At 32.3% G+C, this 19,186-nt stretch overlaps 3 protein-coding genes across 4 annotated transcripts; 1 reads left to right on the forward strand and 2 right to left on the reverse strand.

The window, feature by feature from the left end:
• Positions 1–1,141: 1,141 nt before the first annotated feature.
• Positions 1,142–7,228, reverse strand: LOC107873570 (FRIGIDA-like protein 3). Of its 2 annotated transcripts, XM_047413493.1 has the most exons (5): positions 6,998–7,203; positions 5,169–5,205; positions 2,619–3,677; positions 2,140–2,315; positions 1,142–1,723 (listed from the first exon to the last, which is right to left on the reverse strand). In XM_047413493.1, exons 3-5 carry the CDS (start codon positions 3,664–3,666, stop codon positions 1,304–1,306), a joined length of 1,644 nt encoding a protein of 547 aa, XP_047269449.1. In that variant the 5' UTR covers positions 3,667–3,677; positions 5,169–5,205; positions 6,998–7,203; the 3' UTR covers positions 1,142–1,303. The 2 variants fall into 2 exon arrangements, with proteins under 2 accessions (XP_047269449.1, XP_016575958.1); XM_016720472.2 differs by lacking the exon at positions 5,169–5,205 and having other exon boundaries at positions 6,998–7,228.
• An 8,333-nt stretch (positions 7,229–15,561) lies between these two features.
• Positions 15,562–16,867, reverse strand: LOC107873571. Its single transcript, XM_047413495.1, has 3 exons — positions 16,584–16,867; positions 15,884–16,399; positions 15,562–15,804 (listed from the first exon to the last, which is right to left on the reverse strand). The coding sequence occupies exons 2-3, from the start codon at positions 16,289–16,291 to the stop codon at positions 15,562–15,564; spliced, it is 651 nt and encodes a 216-aa protein (XP_047269451.1). The 5' UTR covers positions 16,292–16,399; positions 16,584–16,867.
• A 1,266-nt stretch (positions 16,868–18,133) lies between these two features.
• LOC107874478 (UDP-glycosyltransferase 74E2-like) lies at positions 18,134–18,970 on the forward strand. Its single transcript, XM_047413496.1, has one exon. The coding sequence runs from the start codon at positions 18,521–18,523 to the stop codon at positions 18,968–18,970; it is 450 nt and encodes a 149-aa protein (XP_047269452.1). The 5' UTR covers positions 18,134–18,520.
• The last annotated feature ends 216 nt before the right edge of the window (positions 18,971–19,186 follow it).

Raw genomic sequence — 19,186 nt, forward strand, 5'->3', positions numbered from 1 at the left:
ACACTGGGTATGTTATTGTTGTTGATGTATTTTTGGAGTTGGGAGTTTGTCATTGGATATGTAGAACCTTATCTCGTATTCTCTTTGCCCTTTTCGATTTGGCATTACACTAATCCGACTAATCTAGATTTGCTTCCCTTTTCTATTTTGGCATTACACTAATACAACAACAACAATAAGCTCAGTGTATTCCATACAGTGGGGTCTGGGGAGGATAAAATGTATGCAGTCTATACCGCTACCCTCGAAGAAATAGAGAGGTTGTTTCTGATAGGGGGCTCAAGATAAAAAATAAATAAATTACACTAATACGACTAATCTATAGTTGCTTCAGGTAGCTAAATCCCCCGTCGAGTTCACCTCACCTATATCATTAGAATCCCTTCAAGGTACTTGAATTAAAAAAAGGCAGTCCGTTGTCCTAAAGCTTCCACAATACTCGGAGACCAGAGAAGAACTGAACCAAACAGTAATTCCCAAATACAGTGTTCCCCCACTTTTTTCTTCACCAAAAGAAAGAAAAGAGAAGCTGCATATGAGGAAAACTAATAATTAAGGGTGCGCATCAATCAATTCGATTTGATTTTGTGCATCACCATAGGATTTATTAATTTTCAATTTGTAAATACGTTAAACCGATAATCGAACCAATAAGATATTTGTTATCAGCTTTTGGTAATCAATTTTTGATCTTTATCGATCCAATTTTCAATTTAACCGATAAGAAAATACCCTCCCAAAATTTCTTTACTTTCGCTTATTTTCATTTGTCCTACACTATCTTTTGTATAAAGTCTACAAAATTTGTATAAAGTCTACAAAATTAAATATCATTTGTCCTACACTTTCTTTAGTGTATAAAGTCTACAAAATTTGTATAAAGTCTACAAAATTAAATAAACTACGACAACAACTATAACATACAAAAGACAAAAAGATATGTATATAGAATCTAATACCGGTTTAACCATCAACTAAAACCATAAAATCGATAGCCCAATAATTTTTTTTATAAAATTGCTAAAAAATCATTAACCCAATAACCCAACAGCGATAAAACCAATAAAAATTTTATCGGTTCGGTTTATCAGTTGAATCGATTTTTGCACACCCCTGACAATATCAGATGGATGGAGAAATATTGACATGAAAGGCAGTGCATATACTAAAACATCACAGTATCAGCAGCTATTACATCAGAATAAAAGTTAAACAAGGCTACTTACTATCAGTACTAGTAGTTAAGCAGAAGGGTTAACACTTACACTAACAGCTAAAAAGGATCATTAGCAAAGTCTAGTGATTAGTGCATGTAAGTTGCCTGGTAGTGGTAGCCATTTGTGAAGAAGTTGCCATGTCCAGGAGGAAGGTTGTAAGCAGTACCAAGGAATGACGGAACGTGGTTGTCAGTTGGTCCCGGGTAAGCATATGGTCGATCATATATGTACTTCGGCGGATACCTGTCAGTCATTCTACTAGCATAGAAGTTCTTGTCAGAGGCAACGTTAGCAACTCGAGCTCCATTTGCTACGCAGTTGGCACGAGGTCGCTTGGGTTGAGGTTTGGCGACTTCAGTGGCTCTTTTCTTGTCTGCCTTTTCTTTCTCCAGTTGAAGAAGCCGTTTCTGGAGAGGATCCACAGGGTATTGTTCCTCAAGTTTATGGTCTTCGATGCACTTTATCACAGCCTTCAGTGCAGTCAGCTGCTTGTCGTTAACATCATTCTGCAACAAATGCGATACTTGGCTGTTGGTACGTTACACAAAAGTTGCTATCGAAAAGAAAGGAGATGTAATAGTTAATGGAAGAACATTTGTTTCCCCCAACCCAAGTGAACTAGAGAAGAAAGGGACACTTGCATACAGACCATGATATTACAGAGAAAACTTGTACAAAGGAGGGCAGTCCGGTGCACAAAGCATCCCATATTAGCAAGGTCAGGGGAAGGGCCGCACCGAAGGGGTCTGAGGTAGACAACCTAACCTAATACCGTGCAAGCATTAGTGGCTACTTCCGCGGGTTGAACCTGTGACCTATAGGCTATAGGTCAAATGGAGACAACTTTACTGTTTCTCCAAGGCTCCCGTTCCCATACGGAAAAAATAGTGAATTTCAAAATATACCAAAATAGAGTACAGACCTGTGCAGTAGTAGGTGATGCATTTCCAGATTTAACAGGCGAAGATCCTTTGCTTGCTTCATTCAAGTAAGATTTTAGTAGTGAAACTGGTGAAAACTTGTCGGTCAGCTCAAATGCAAAAGCTAGATTAACAGCATCTATATGCTTTCCATTATTAACCAACACATCAATAACACCTGCGTAAATGCATAAGGATAAACCAAACAAATGTTTAAGAATCTGAAGCAATATGAGCCAACCTGACCTCCAAGACGCACATCAATAGATGAAAAGAAATACTGCTTCCCTTTAGAACGAAGTAAAGATCGACATATTTACATGTCAACACTAAAACCTCTGTGCTGTATTCTAGGGAAACATGAACAGGGAGAGGGACATAGTTTATGTATTTCAGTTACTGTCAAAAGAAATGTATTTCATCAAAAATATGAGCATATAAAAACCTCTTGTCGTCGACTCAAATATTTTCGAAAACCAACCTGGCATTCTCTCGGACAATCCAAGGGAACGGCAGAGATCAGCTGTTTGGCGACGACGTGAAACCATTGGTATCAGCTTGTACAAGTCTTCCTGATTAAAGTTGGAGTTAATACCAAAAGTAGCTAGAAGCTGTAAGAATGCATGAGCCTCCAAGGAATTCCCATTATTAGCATCAATGTCAAGCTCATCTAACTTTGGTTTCCACTCCTTAGCAATTGCTTTCGCACGTCCCTTTACACTTTCTGATATTAAACTTGAGATAGAATCCAATTCCAGGGTCGTTAATAACACGCTAAGGCATTCCATCAGCATAATACAAGTTCGGCGAAGACCTAAAAGATTTGCATCTTTTTTAGCATCTGAAATTAACACTTCTGAGGGGTAGAAACCCTTGAGTGAGTCCAGCACCAGATCGGCAGGATCAACAGCAGTTCTTAAAGCAGATGGAATTTCCTCCCTTACAGCAGCCAGGTTCTTGCGGTTGTCCGATATAAATTTGTGGAGGCCTTCTGAGTCCATATCTTGGCATAACTTAATTAACTCTGGATAGAGCTTGACTTCCACAACATCGTTCTTGAAAGACTTCATATTGTCCTCTGTATTCTCAAGTGGTATGAAATCAAGGGGCTTTGCTTCAAACATAGACGACTCACCTTGCACCTCATGAGTAGTACCAGCAGGTTCCACACAATTAGGCTTCTTATGCTTCTCCATAGCAACAGTAATGGCAGAAACTGCTGCATCTCTTTTCTCTTGGAGACTCTTAAGTGAAGATTGCTCCTTAGAGATAACAGCAGCTTGACGATTCTCCAATATCGTTTTAGATTGAACTATTTTATTTTCAAACTCCTTCTCTTGGTCTTCTAGTTCGGTGAAGCGCCTCTTCAAGGACTTCTCAAGCCCGTGAAAGTGTTCTTCAAGTTGCTTCCATTTCAGGTTTAGCGTAACAGCACGATGACTTTCCAACTCAGCAAATGCTTTTTGTAGCTGCTGTATCTTAGAGGTTGTGGAGTCCATCAGCATTGCAACTGATTGTGCATCTTCCATGATAAAAATTCCTAAAAATAATAGATTAGTACAAAAGAATGAAATGAGAGAAACAAGAAAAAGCTTTCAAATTGTTAAGTAAAAGAACTTCAATTTTTTGTACTTCAAGACATTTACATTTTGAAGTATAATCTATAGCCAATTTATTGAATGACATCTTAGACAACCCCCTACCCACAAATAAAAACTCAAAAGATGCCTAACTAAAATTTGAGGTTAAAATCTCATAAAATAAGTTCGTCTTCTAATATATATAATTCCAAATCAAAATTGCAAATCTTTATTGGATCGTGATAGCCAGCTAAAACTTAACGGGGTTGAAGCATCTTCTTGGAATCACGAAGGAAGTGGGAAAGGATCAAGGGTTGCCTGAGGTGCCCTTCTTATCTTTTTCTCTTTTGGGACTTTAATATGTCAAGATTTTACTTTTCGAGCCAAGGATCTATTGAAAACAACCTCTCTATCCCACAAAGGTAAGGGTTAAGGTCTATGTGACATCTTATTCTCCCCAGAGCCCATAGGTGGCCTTACACTGGGCATGTTGTTGTTGTTGCTGGATTTTAGTAAGTCGGGGTTCGTCACAAGCTCCTTAACTAACCTAAACCTTCTACTTTTTTTCAATGGCATCATTGTTAGAAATAAGGCAAGGTTCACTTATAACCAACAAGGTACACCTCATAATATACACAAAGAAGGAAAAGGAAAGACAATACTGAATACCTATTAAAAATAGCCTTATGATAAAATACCTGCTACACTGTTAATGCTCATGAATAACCTTACATGATGCCGACAAGTTGAAAATACGCTGTAACTGTATTCACACAAATCACTCATGGAAACTAAACTAAGAAACTCAGAATTCAGGCGAAACAGAATATAGCTCAAGATTTGTAAACAAGATAAAAATTACAAAATCATCCATCACTAAACCTGAAATCCCAAACTAGTTAGCACCGACCACATTCCGTTGGCACTCACATCATCATAATACTTGTAACTAACTTGTCTTGTAAGGAAAAAATAGAAATTCCCTTATGTAGAGGTAAGCTTAAACTAATGTTCATGTTGTCCTATACTAACATGCAAGTATTCGATCTGGCATAAAAGAACCCTAGAAAACACTAGACCTAACAAGCTTTAAAAAAATAAAAAATAAAAAAATTGTCAATAATAACAACAACAACAAAATGATACAAAAAACAAGAAAAAACACAGAAGTTAACATGCAACATACAGCTAATTACTCTTGTTCCATATTACTCAGGCCCCTGTTAAACTTGCACAAAGGTGTATTTTACTAAGTTAAACTTATTAATGATACTTTGGAACTCTAAATTTATTTAACTATTACTACTTTACGTGTAGTTATTTAATACTAAGGGTATTATGAAAAAAAAGTAGAAAGAAAAATCACTTAGATTTGTTAAAATGTAGAAGTAAAATAAAACATCTATTTTTGATATACGAGCTAAGTAAAATGAAACAGAAAGAGTACTAACCGAGACAGAGCTAAGTGAAATTTCACACAACCGTGACCTAAAGTAAACAACAAACAAAGATAAATAGATTGCAAAAACAGCTGAAACAGAATTGAGCTAAACAAACCAAAAAAAAATTAACAAAGAGACCGTAAAAAGCTACTAGTACACTCGCTAATGGAGCTAAAATGAGCAATTTAATCAGCAAAATTTCCACAAATTTGCAAAAAAAAAAAAAAAAAAAAAAAGAGACTTGATCTGCACCAACTTCGTGACCTAAAAACGAAAGCGAACGAAATGAAAAGTTGAAAAAAAGTTAGAGCAGTTTACAGGTAGAATCTGACGGGAAAAATGTAGTGTCGGCGGCAAAATTCGCCCGAGTAATTATAGCAAAAAGTATTCAAACAATATTGAGCTAAACACACAAAAAAATCATCAAAATGAAAATGTAAAAAGCTATTCCACTAGCTAATTAAGCACCAAAATTTCCACAAAAAATTGCGAATTATACCAAAAATTACTCAAACAAAATTGAGCTAAACAAACAAAAAAAAAAACTAACAAAGAGAGCATAAAAAGCGACTATTACACTCGCTAATTAAGCTAAAATAAGCAATTAAATCACCAAAAATTCCATAAAAATTTGCAAATTATAGAAAAAATTATTCAAACAAAATTGAGCTTACAAAAATAACAAAGAGAGCGTAAAAAGCTACTATTATACTCGCTAATTAAAGCTAAAATAAGCACCAAAATTTCCACAAAATTTTACAAGTTACAACAAAAATTACTCAAATGAAATAGAGCTAAACAAACAAACCAAAAAAAATTAACAATGAGATCATAAAAATCTACTATTAGACCCGCCAATTAAGCTCAAATTGAGCAATTTAAGCACCAAAATTTCCACAAAAATTATTCAAACAGAATTGAGCTAAACAAAAAAAAAATAATAATAACAAAGAGATCATAAAAAGCTACCATAACACTCGCTAATTAAGCTAAAACAAGTAATTTAAGCTAAAACAACCGCCAAAATTTACACAAAAATTGCAAATTATAGAAAAAATTATTCAAACAGAATTGAGCTAAAATAAGCAATTAAATCAGCAAAACTTCCACAAATTTTCGAACTACAGCAAATTAAAAAAAAAATGAAAAAGGAATTTGAAAATTGCAAGCTCACGGAATCGAACGGATGAAAAATGAAAGTGTCGGTGGCGAATTGAGCTAACAAAATTTGAAAATAGCTAAACAAACAAACAAAAAGATCATCAAAATGAACATGTAAAAAAGCTACTACACTAGCTAATTAAGCTTAAATTGGGCAATTTAAGCACCAAAATTTCCACGAAAATTTGCAAATTATAGAAAAAATTACTCAAACAAAATAGAGCTAAGCAAGCAAACAAAAAAATTAACAAAGAGAGCGTAAAAAGCTACTATTACACTAGCTAATTAAGCTTAAATTGAACAATTTTAGCACCGAAATTTCCACAAAAATCATTCAAACAAAATTGAGCTAAAGAAACAAACAAAAAAAATTAACAAAGAGATCGTAAAAAGATACTATAACACTCGCTAATTAAGCTTAAACTGAGCAATTTAAGCACCAAAATTTCCACAAAAATTATTCAAACAAAAAAATAAACAAAGACAGCGTAAAAAGCTACTATTACACTCACTAATAAAGCTAAAATAAGCACCAAAATTTTGCAAATTATAGCAAAAATTATTCAAACAAAATTGAGCTAAAATAATCAATTAAATCACCAAAATTTCGACAAAAAATTGCAAATTACAGCAAAAAAAAATAAATGAAAAAATGAATTTGAAAATTGCGAGCTTACGAGATCAAACGGAGGAAAAATGACGTGTCGGCGGCTAATTTCGCCGGAGAAATTAGGTCATTTTTTTGTGGTGGCTGAGGGTATTTTGGTAAAAAGAAGAGAGAAATGAAGAAGAGGAAAGTAAAGAGAGTGGGGGAATTGTTGACTGCTATTTAACAACAGCTTCTGACACTCCCACTACACCACTCCTCTTTTCTTATTGAGGTCGAGTAAATTTGAATTCATCTTGAAAGTATGATAATAAAGGTAAATACTCGTTTTTTATTTCCTGTTTCATTTTTGATATATATATATTGAAATCGAGTAAATCTAAATTCGTGTTGAAAATCTGATAATGAATATAAATGCTCTTTTTTTATTTTTGATATTTGTATTGAGATTGAGTAAATCTGAATTCGTGTTTAAAGTCTTATAATAGTGTAAACGCTTTATTTTATTTTTGGTTTTATTTTTTATATTGATATTGAGATCGAGTAAATCTGAATTTGCATCGAAAATATGATAATGAAGGTAAATGCTTTTTTTTTTTTTGTTTTTGATTTTGATTTTATATCAGTATTGAGATCGAGTAAATCTGAATTTGCGTTAAAAATCTGATAATGAAGGTAAATGCTTTTTTTTTATTTTCGATTTTGATTTTGATATCTGTATTGAGATCGAGTAAATATGAATTCGTGCTAAAAGTCTGATAATGAAGGTAAATGATTCTTTTTTTGTTTTCGGTTTCATTTTTGATATCAATATTGAGATACAGTAATCTAAATTCGTGTTGAAAGTTTGATAATAAAGGTAAATGCTCTTTTTTTTTGTTTTTGATTTTGTTTTTTATATCAGTATTGAAATAGAGTAAATCTGAATTCGCGTTTAAAGTCTGATGATGAAGGTAAATGCTCTTTTTTTGTTTACGGTTTTGTTTTTGATATCTGTATTGAGATCGAGTAAATCTGAATTCGCGTTGAAAATCTGATAATGAAGGTAAATGCTCCTTTTTTCGATTTCGTTTTTTATATCAGTATTGAAATCGAGTAAATCTGAATTCGCGTTGAAAGTTTGATAATGAAGGTAAATGCTCTTTTATTTTGTTTTTGGTTTCGTTTTTTATAGTAGTATTAAGATCGAGTAAATCTGAATTCACATTGAAAGTCTAATAATGAATGTAAATGCTTTTATTTTTTGTTTCTGATTTCATTTTTGATATTTATATTGAGATCGAATAAATCTGAATTCGCATTGAAAGTCTGATAATGAATATAAATGCTCGTTTTTTGTTTCTGATTTCGTTTGATATCTATTTTGAGATCGAGTAAATATGAATTCGCGTTGAAAGTCTGATAATGAAAGTAAATGCTCATTTTTTTGTTTCCAATTTTATTTTTGATATCTGTATTGAGATCGAGTAAATTTGAATTTGTGTTGAAAATCTGATAATGAATGTAAACGTTTTTTTTTTGTTTTCGATTTCATTTTTGATATCTCTATTGAGATCGAATAAATTTGAATTCGTGTTGAAAGTCTGATAATGAATGTAAATGCTCTTTTTTTGTTCCTGATTTTGTTTTTTATATTTATATTGAGATCGAGTAAATTTGAATTTGCAGTGAAAGTCTGATAATGAAGGTAAATGTTTTTTTTTATTTCATTTTTTATATCAGTATTGAGATCGAGCAAATATGAATTCACGTTGAATGTCTAATAATGAAGGTGAATGCTCTTTTTTTTTGTTTTCCATTTCGTGTTTGATATCTATATTGAAATTGCGTAAATTTGAATTTGCGTTGAAAGTCTAATAATGAAGGTAAATGCTCTTTTTTTTGTTTTCAGTTTCATTTTTTATATCATTATTGAGATTGAGTAAATCTGAATTCACGTTGAAAGCCCGATAATGAAGGTAATTGCTCTTTTTTTTGTTTCTGATTTCGTATTTGATATCTATATTAAAATTTCGTAAATTTGAATTCATGTTGAAAGTCTAATAATGATATGAAGGTAAATGCTTGCTAATAAGGGTTTTGTTATACTTTGCTAATAAGGTAAATGCTTACTCTCTCCTTCGTGCTCTTGTTTTATATTCTTTTACTCGATATGATGTGCAACTGTATATGCATAGAAATCTTAACTGATTCAAATTCGTATCAAAAGTCTGATAATAGAGATAAAGCACCTGCTAATAATGATGTTGTTACCGAAAGATAAGATATTACTCTCTCTCTTCTGCACGCTCTTTTCTTCATTCATTCACACTGTTGTTTGTACGACTGTATCCATATTTAAATTTCAATTGATTCAAACTATAATATCGTGTGACATTAACACCTCCACATATCTATTCTGAGATCGAATAAATTTAAATTCATGTTCAAAGTCTGATAATGAAGTAAAACATTTGCTAATAACAATATTGTTACAAAAAGATAAAATATTACTCTCTTTTGCACACTCTCTTCTTCTTCACTCAATTCTTCCAATAATTTGTACGAATATATCTGTATTGAAATTTCGATTGATACAAATTACAAGGCCGCATCGCTTTAACACCTTTCATATAGATCATCATGCCATAAACTTGGTAAACTTTTTATTTTTCTTGTTTGTTTTAACTTGAGCCACATGTCCTTTCCTCCCTTGATTGTTTTCTCGTTCTTTTGTCATATTTTAGGAGGAAAAGGCCATTGAATTTAACTTTCACTTTTATTTGTCATATTTCACTTTTTGGGAATGAAATTATATAGGTTTTGATCAACATTTTAAGATTGATCTTTTAATATATTGATAACCGAACAATTACAACTAATAGTATTTTTAGTATGAGAAGGATTGCAACTAATAATATTTTTTATATAGTTTATGAATATCTAAACTTTAAATTTAAATTAAACTAATCTAATTCAGTTTAGATGTGAAAATTAATCAAAATTCACTCATAAAGCAAAACATGACAAATAAAATAGAGTAGAGGGATTATATACAAATGCTTTCAAAATAACATTTTTTCTTACATATTAAACACAAGAAAGAAGTAAGAAATCAATTCATTTCCTAAAAAATACTTTGCAAACAAACATTTTTATCATACTAAACACACCCACAGTTTCCTGATTTTGATCTGGACTCAATTTTTTTATATCGAACACAAATTTACGTATCAATCAAAATTATAGTAAATAATAATATATTCAATAATCTTAAATACATCACCAATTAAATGCTAAAATCTTAAAAAATAAATTTATAAAATTTAGATTCTCCAAACCAAGGTGAAATAATGGAATAGCTTTTTCGAGCTACTCGAAATTTGATTGCCTAACATCATCTATATACTGTTTTTCTTTTTTCTATTCCTTTCAATTATTGGATGAAAAAATGTGCAAATCAATCCTTTTCTATTTTGTGAAAGAAATTAAATTGTATATGCTAATATTATGTTTATATCATCTCTAGATAGTAATTAGAAGCGAAATTAAGATTTTAATTTTATGAGTTTTAAATTTTAGAATGATGATTTCTAGTAATAACAATTGAGTTTTTAAAGTTAATATTTGTGTAGTACATAATAATGAACTTCTTGACATTATTACAATGTCTGAACAAAAGTTATTAGATTTGACTTAATGCTTTTCGAGGCTTCTAGTTTTGCTTTGAAAACAATCATCATTTATAATGAAGTGAAATTGAAATTTTAAGTTCGTGAACATTAAATTATTATTAATATATATATATATATATATATATATATATATATATATATTCTTGATAATTATTTACACATATTTTGAATTTTATATCTAAATACAAGGTCTGTATCAAAGTTATTGGATTTTTTCGAATATGTATGTCGAATTCTAGCTCTGCTCCTATAATCCATAATAATATTTTAAAATAATGGTCAAACATTCTTTGTAACTGATTGATAATGTTATGTTATATTCTAGCACAATATGTAAACAGTCTCTTTTAACTTGGCTTCAGAGCACGTTTATGACCTTCAACTTTGAGTGTGCACAAGTAAACACCTGAACTTGTATAAAATTGTACAAGTAGATACAACAGGTATCCTATGTGACGTCCTACGTGGCCAGTTCTTGTCCTATATGGTGTCCTACGTGTATTATGTCACATAGGACGTGTATGTCTGCTTGTTCAACTTTATACAAATTTAAATGTCTGTTTATGCACATCCAAAATTGAAGGTCACAAATAAAAATTTGAAGTCAAATTAAATAGCATATTTATATGTTATGCCTATATTCTATGTTCTCTGCAACAACATTTTGTTGTAACAACTTAAAAAATATCCAAACAAAGGAAACTGTAACATAAAAGGCCCAACTCTAGATTAATTACTATTTTTACAAGGTTATTGATCAACATAAATTATAGTAGAAACTTACATGTAAATTAATGGTGTCTATTTGTTAAACGTAAAGGCAGTAGCCAGTGCTATTATTAAATGAAAAAATTACATGACAGAACTTTTTTTACTTAACTACGTAAACCTATCTTTTTTATTAATTACCTAATTTCTTTTTTTTAAAAAAAAACGTCGGATACGTCCACAAATCTATAAATATTTGAATACATAATTTTAATTATGTATCTCCCTTAGGTCTAATTAATGTATTATGTATCTCGACTGAAAAATTTCAAATATGAATGTATCTCAATAATCAAAATTATGTATTTCAACTTCAGAATTATGTATCCGGATACTAATTATATATCCAAAAATTATAGAATAAGAAATTATTTATAATTTAGCAAAGAATAGGAATAGAAATAATTAGCAGTAAATTTGTTGGGGTTTATGTACGTTTTGTATATTAAATTTTGTTTAAGGTAATGATCATGCCTTGGATTCTTGATGTTGCCAAAAAGCTTGGACTAGTGAGTGCTATTTTCTTCACTGTGTCATGTGCTGTTGGAAGTTTTTTTTTATTATATCCAACAAAAGGAACTAAAGCTTCCTGTTGAAGGGTGTAAGTGTTGCTCCCTTGATTGCCACCACTAGTTCCTTCTGACTTGCTCATCTGTTGTTAATGATTTGGGATCCTATCCACCATTCTTGAAGATGCTCGTCGTTGCACCTGTCTCGAATTCTCAAAAATTAATAATTTTTGGAGGATACGGTCTACACCATGGTTCTTTCTTTTTTGGTGGTGATTGGGGTGGGGTTGACTTGGCTGCTCTGCTTACTTAACACTAGTCTTATTTAACCTATATGGACCATTTTACTACCCAACAAGCACCATTTTTGAAGATGCTCGTCGTTGCCCCTGTGTCGAATCCTCAAAAATCAATGACTTTTGGAGGATACGCCATGCACCATGAATTCTGTCCTTTTTGGTAGAGGTTGGGGTTAGGAGTAGGGATTGGCGGATGGGGGTGACTTGACTGTTCTACTTGCTTATCACTAGTTTTATTTAAGGTCAAAGTCATCGATAGACACTCAAACTTGTTGCCAAAAGTCACTTAGACACCTAAACTAAGGTTTGTTCCTATCAGGCCCCTAAACCCCCCACATTTTGTTTCAATTGGGCCTTTTTTGCCCTATCAGCAAAAAGCTCAAAGTGTGTGTTGCACACACGCGATGACGTGGCAAACTGAGCTAATTGAAAGCTGACACGTGGCATTGTGGGTCCAATAATTATTAAAAATTAATTATAATTTTTTTAAAAAGTATATACAAATGGCATTGAGAAAATTATTAAAAAATTATTCTAAAATTATTTAAAAAATAAAAAAAATTGATTATTTAAAAAAATTATAATTTTTTTTAAAATGAAATAAATTATTAAAAAATTATTTAAAAATTAAAATTAATTATTAAGAAAAATTAAATTTTTTTAAAAAAAATGAAAATAAAAAATGGCATTAAGGATATAAATTATGAAAAAATAATTATACAATTATTTGAAAAATAAAAATAAAAAACTGATTATTTAAAAAATATATAATTTTTTTTTTAAAATGAAATAAAATATTTATAAAATAAAAAATTAATTACTAAAAAAAATTATAAAACTTTTTAAAAAATGAAAATAAAAAATGGCATTAAGGATATAAATTATGAAAAAATAATTATAAAATTATTTGAAAAATAAAAATAAAAAATTGATTATTTAAAAAAATATATATATTTTTTAAAATGAAATAAATAATTATAAAATTATTTAAAAAATAATTATTAAAAAAATTATAAAATTTTTTAAAAAATGAAAATAAAAAATGGCATTGAGGATCCAAATTATTAAAAAAATAATTATAAAATTATTTTTAAAATAAAAATAAAAGCCTACTTATTAAAAAAATAAATTATAAAATTATTTAAAAAATAAAAATCTAATTATTAAAAAAAAAATTATAAAATTTTTTAAAAAATAAAAATAAAACTCCCCACCTACCCTCAGCCCCCCAGGCCCCAGCGTATTGTTTTATTAAAAAAAAAAATTGGGACCCCCTAATGCTTTTTTGCCTAATTATAAAAAAGAAATTATAAAATTATTTAACAAATAAAAATAAAACTCACCCACCTACCCCCAGCCCCCCAACCCCCACCATATTGTTTTATCAAAAAAAAAAATTGGGACCCCCTAATGCTTTTTGTTTTATTAAAAAGGAGCAAAATGGTTCAGTGGACCCTTGTACTATGTCTGTTTTATAATGTGGATACTCCTACTTACATGTTTGTCATCTGGACTCTTGAACCCACTAAAATTCAACATTTTAAATCGTTTGACCGTTGACCGGATCTATATGGCATTAAAATGGCTGACTAGGATAATGTGCGTGATTACACGCGTGTAAGGTGCGAGTGAGGATAGTTTTTGGTCAATTTTATATTACAATAATTAAAATAAAAAATAAAAAAAAAACTCAGCCCCACTCTTCCACCCCATCCCACACAAAATCTTTTCTTTCTTCATTCACCGTAACAGTCCTCATCCCACTCTTTTTTTTCTCTGCTTTCTCTCTCAATTCCTTCCCTCTTTGAATTTCTTTCTTGATTCTTCTCTACTCTGCCTCCATTTTTTTTTGCTTCTTCTCCGATTTCTTTCCTTTTTCGCTCAATTTGTTTGTGTGGATCTGTGAAGAGCACTTAGTTGAGGTGCATCAATACCAAAAGAAATTGTTCACTAATTCCAACCACAGTTCTCAGAAATTAGAAAACATTAAGGTAATGGTGGGTGCAATTTCCAATGAACATTGGGCTATGGTTTCAAAATTTTTTTGCAATATGATTTTGAGCAAATTTTGAGTCTGATTCCAGTGATTTTTGTGTTGAGTTTTCTCAAGATTTTGAAGCGGGTGTGATTTAAGACTCAATTTTCTCCATATTTTAACGTGGGTGTGATTTAAGACTCAGTTTTTCTTCATATTTTGAAGTGGGTGTGATTCAAGACTCAATTTTTCTCTATATTTTGAAGTGAGTGTGATTCAAGACTCAATTTTTCTCTATATTTTGAAGTGGGTGTGGGTTGTAATGATGGGGGCGAACCTGAACTTTTCGATGAATCGCAGCATAATCAACGTCAATCGAGTTCTGGGGATGTGAGGAGTATTTTAGTGTGTGTGGATTGTTGTGTGTTGTGTGTGTTCCGTTTAGTGTGTGTATTTGTTCTTATTCACTGAAATAAATTGGGGCTGCGATTCCCTGCAATGGTGTTGTGTGTGTGGTGGTGGTGGAGATGGAGAAGAAAGCCCTAGCCCCCACCATTTTAATTTTTTTTTTAATTCTCAATTTAGTTTTAAATTTTTTTAAAATATTTAATTTCTTATGTGACATTTAATGTAGTACTTAAAATTATGTGAAAATTGATGTGGAATTTAACATTATATTTAAAAATAACGTGGCAGCTGATGTGAAGGTAAGTGTGTTACACACGGTCAAAAAGGGTTCCAACACCCATTATAAATGCTCCTTCTTTTTCATTTGGTTCCAACACCATTGTTGGAGCAATTTGAGCATTTTTTTTTCATCCGTTCTTCTCTATTTTTCTCTCTCCAAGTTCTTGTACATTAATTTTTTTTTTTGCTATGCCTGTAATATTGGAAAGTTAATTTTTTATGTAATTTTTTGCAACAACATGACAGTTCGAATTTGTTATTGTGGACTTTACGCGGAACTTAAGATGTCAAGAACACCAACCAATTCGGGAAGAATGTTTTGGGGCTGTCAAAAATATCAGGTTGGTACTGGTTGTGGATTCTTTTGATGGACCGATGAAAATGAACAATATAAAGGTAGTCATCAAAGGCAACAAAGACAACAAGGACTGAGAAGATATGGAAGGCACGGAAGATATGAAAGACCTAGCATTAGTATTGAATCACTATTATCATTATCGTTGTCATGTGGTTTCTATCTATTGTATTATTTAAGATGGCTTGGTCTGTGTAGTTGGTATGTACAATGAAACCAAATTAAAATTTAATGAGAAACACCATTGCCAACATAAAAGTCTGCAATATATAATTGGCATCAAAATACTTGTCTTAACAACAATGAACCAGAAGTCTTAAAAAATTATCTTAACAACACTTGGGATCAATACAGAAAGAGAATTACACTAATGTGTTGCTTGAGTGCTTGTTGTGGATTGATTCTTGCTGGCTTGAGTGCTTGATGTGGCTTGAGTGGTTGGAGATGACTTTGTCTTTGATCTTTTGCTACTTTGTTGTTGTAGCTGTCTTTGAGTTATTGCAGCTCCACCTTTCCACCTTAGTCCATTTGGTTCGAAATCCAAGTCAATATTGGTTGGAACTGAACTAATAAGTGTTGGACTATGTAATACTCTATCAGTATTTCCAGACTGTAAAAATAAAAAAAAATCAGTTATTCATGCACTAATTAAAATCAGTTAAATGTAAAGTACATTATATAAAACTTACCCTCTCTACCACACTGCCATTTGGTCTAAACAGCACACCAAAACCTGCTTCTTTTGCCTTCTTTTGCCTTGGTCTTTTATATGCCAGATTTGCACCACCTCTCAAAGTTGTACTAGTCTTCCTCTTTTGGGCACCAACACCACTAGTAAACAGCTGAGTTGTAGATTGTGTAGCAGTAGCACCCACTGCTGAAGTGGTAGTGGGCATCACAGCAGCTGCAGGCCTTATATCAGCTGTTGAGGCACGTGTAGGCCTCACACCACCAATTGATGCAGCATTTGCATGTCTTCCTACATCTGTTGGTGTACTGTGAGCATTTGCAGGCCTTCCTGAACATGTTGGTGCACTTTGAGCATTTAAAGGCCTTCCTGCAGGCCTTCTGTTGCTTGATTTAGCATTTACAGGCATCTCTTCAATTTTTGAAGCATTTGCATCTCTCTCAGCAGCAGCAGCTGCAGTACTAGTGCTGGCTTGCACACTTGGTTTACTGCCACAGCTACTGCTGAAATCTTTTTTCTACAAAAAAATATGGAAAGGTCAAAAACACATTCAAAAAGAGTAAAATTCATCAATAAGAAAAACTTTGGCTTACAAAAGTTGGACATCCTTTCTTGTTGTGTCCAATACACTTGCACACAGAACATGAAGCTCATCAACATCTACTCTAATTTTATCAGGAATATGAATTCCATTTGCATACCTTAAATCAGGGTCTGACAAAAAGACACCCCATACGTGAATTGAACTGTTACAATTATATCCATTTATTTACAAAACCTGCACAATGACAACATAACATATACATTAGGCAATTATCCACAAAGCCCTAATTTTTAAACAAAAAACTAAGGAATAAAAACATCAATTCTGATTTTACCCAACAAACCCTAAAGTGTATTTGAAATAACAAAATATGCCATTGAAGACACAAAACGGTTATACACACGTTTAATAGGAGCATTAAACAACAAAAAAATCAAAAGCCCCAAAATTTTCGGACCCAATTCTGAATTGACAAAAAAATCCTAAAATTTTATCGAAATAACAAAAAATGCCATCGAAGGCATAAAAACTGCAATATATAGCTTTTATACGAGCATTAGACTACAAACAAACCAAAAGCCCCAAATTTTCGATCTCAATTTTTCAGTTTACGAAAAAATCGAAAACCCAACATTCTAATCAAAACCAGATATATTCCATTGAAGCCATATCATCACTACAAATACTAACTACAACAACACTACATGCAAAAAAGAATAAAATCACACAAAAAATTGCAGAAAAACATTCGTAATCTGGAAAACCCTAAAATTAGTAGAACGGATCACCATTTAATCGACTACAAGCTTCAGAATAAACAACCACATACTACAACTACACCAAAATGTTAAATACTTACAAGGATCGCAACAAGCTTCAACAACTATCGGCCTAAATTACCCTAAAATCGTGCTAATCTTTCAGTTTCAGATGTGAGAGAGAGAGAGTGGAGAGGCGAAGAAGAAGGCGTAACATGACCTAAATTTTAGGTCAAATTTTACTATTTATACTCTACACACGTCATTTCATACGTGGAAATTATTTTACACAAAATTAATGACGTGGCAGCGATTGTGCAACACGCACAGCTGAGTAAACCGACAAAGGGTTTAAAAAGTTGCTTTTTAATGGGTTCAGGGGTTAAGATGACAAATATGTAAGTAGAAGCGTACAACTTACAAAACTGACATAGTACAGGGGTTCAGAAGGTCATTTTGCCTTAAAAAGGGCCTTTAGTGTTAAAAAAATAAGAATTTTGTTATTAAAAAAATTTTGGGGCCCTCAATACCACTTGACATCTTTTTATTTGTAAATTAGTAAAAAAAAATGCTCCTCACGCCCCTCCCATGATGGCACTGCACGCGCAGTGCCATATAGGCAAAAAAAGCCCAATTGGAACAAAATGTGGGGGTTTAGGGGCCTGATAGGAACAGGCCTTAATTTAGGTGTCTAAGTGAATTTTGACAACAAATTTGAGTGCCTATCGATGCCTTTGACCTTTATTTAACCTACATGGACCACTTCACAACATAGCAAGCTCCGGCTCAAAGCAAGAAGCAAGGCCGCATTAGCACTCAACATAGGTAAGGATTGAAACTATGTGCTGGGGAGATAATTGGTTGAAGGTGTGAAAATATCCCTTTGTAGAAATGCAATTGTGTACAATAGATCAAATCTAATCCAACCCTTGCGGATGCATGCATAGCGGGAGCTTACTACACCAAGAGATCATTTGTTTTATAATTTATTACTTACTTGAGAATGATAAGTCATATGGTCTCATCATGTACAAGCCTAAAACTGATGTTTGCATGAAATGGCTAAGTGATTGTGCTGATGGATCTGTTTGCGTACGTCTCATTTGGAAGTATGGCTGAATTGAAAGAAGAGCAAATGAACGAGATAGCTTGTGGATTGAAGAAAAGCAATCACAACTTCTTGTGGGTAGTAAGTAGTGGCGAAGCCAGGAATTTGATAAAGAGTGCAAATTTTTTTCTCAGTTGTGTTAAGGGCGTATAAAATTAAATACACTCATAATAGCTTATATTAAGCCTCTATACACAATATAATTTTCTGATATAGGTTGCTCCGTCCATGGTAGCAAGAGAATCAGAAGAGCCAAAAATTCCAAAAGATTTTTTAGAGAACATAAGGGAAAAAGGGCTAATTGTGACTTGGTGTCCTCAACTAGATGTGTTATCACACAAAGCAATTGGTTGTTTTATGACACATTGTGGATGGAATTCTACTTTAGAGGTCTTGAATTTGGGGGTTCCAATGGTAGCAATTCCAATATGGATTGATCAATGCACAAATGCTAAGTATGTCATGGATATTTGGGAGATAGGAATAAAGGCACAATCTAATGAAAAGGGTGTTGTTAAACAAGAGGTTGTGGAACAATGCATAAAAGAAGAAAAAAGCAAAGAGATTAGAAGGAATGCCACCAAATGGAGAGAATTAACAAGAAAGGCCATGGATGAAGGTGGCAGTTTTGATAGAAACAATAATGAGTTTGTTGCTAAACTGGTTGATTCCTCTTGAGATTTACTATATACTCCCTAAACTGGTTGATTCCTCGTCATGCCGGAGAAGAGAGGTCGCCATAAGTTCGGCCTTTGCAAGCCGGAGGAGGTGTACCCATCCAACAACCTGTCAAGCTAGTACTGCCTATAATGTATGTTGAATGACAAACTGTCACAATTAATAATCGATATACCAAGATTTGGTAAACCACCACGAATGTCGAAGATCTGACAT

This window comes from Capsicum annuum, chromosome 6, assembly GCF_002878395.1.
Source record: "Capsicum annuum cultivar UCD-10X-F1 chromosome 6, UCD10Xv1.1, whole genome shotgun sequence".
Lineage (NCBI taxonomy): Eukaryota > Viridiplantae > Streptophyta > Magnoliopsida > Solanales > Solanaceae > Capsicum > Capsicum annuum.

Bases quoted from the DNA above. Each gene is read 5' to 3' on its own strand.
- LOC107873570 (XM_016720472.2), bottom strand. From the start codon at position 3,666: ATGGAAGATGCACAATCAGTTGCAATGCTGATGGACTCCACAACCTCT. The intron at 2,316-2,618 runs GTTGGTTTTCGA...GCATTTACGCAG, and splicing joins ATTGTCCGAGAGAATGCCAG to GTGTTATTGATGTGTTGGTT. The intron at 1,724-2,139 runs GTCTGTACTCTA...CATTTGTTGCAG, and splicing joins CATCACCTACTACTGCACAG to AATGATGTTAACGACAAGCA.
- LOC107873571 (XM_047413495.1), bottom strand. From the start codon at position 16,291: ATGCCTGTAAATGCTAAATCAAGCAACAGAAGGCCTGCAGGAAGGCCT. The intron at 15,805-15,883 runs GTAAGTTTTATA...TTATTTTTACAG, and splicing joins ATGGCAGTGTGGTAGAGAGG to TCTGGAAATACTGATAGAGT.
- LOC107874478 (XM_047413496.1), top strand. From the start codon at position 18,521: ATGGTAGCAAGAGAATCAGAAGAGCCAAAAATTCCAAAAGATTTTTTA.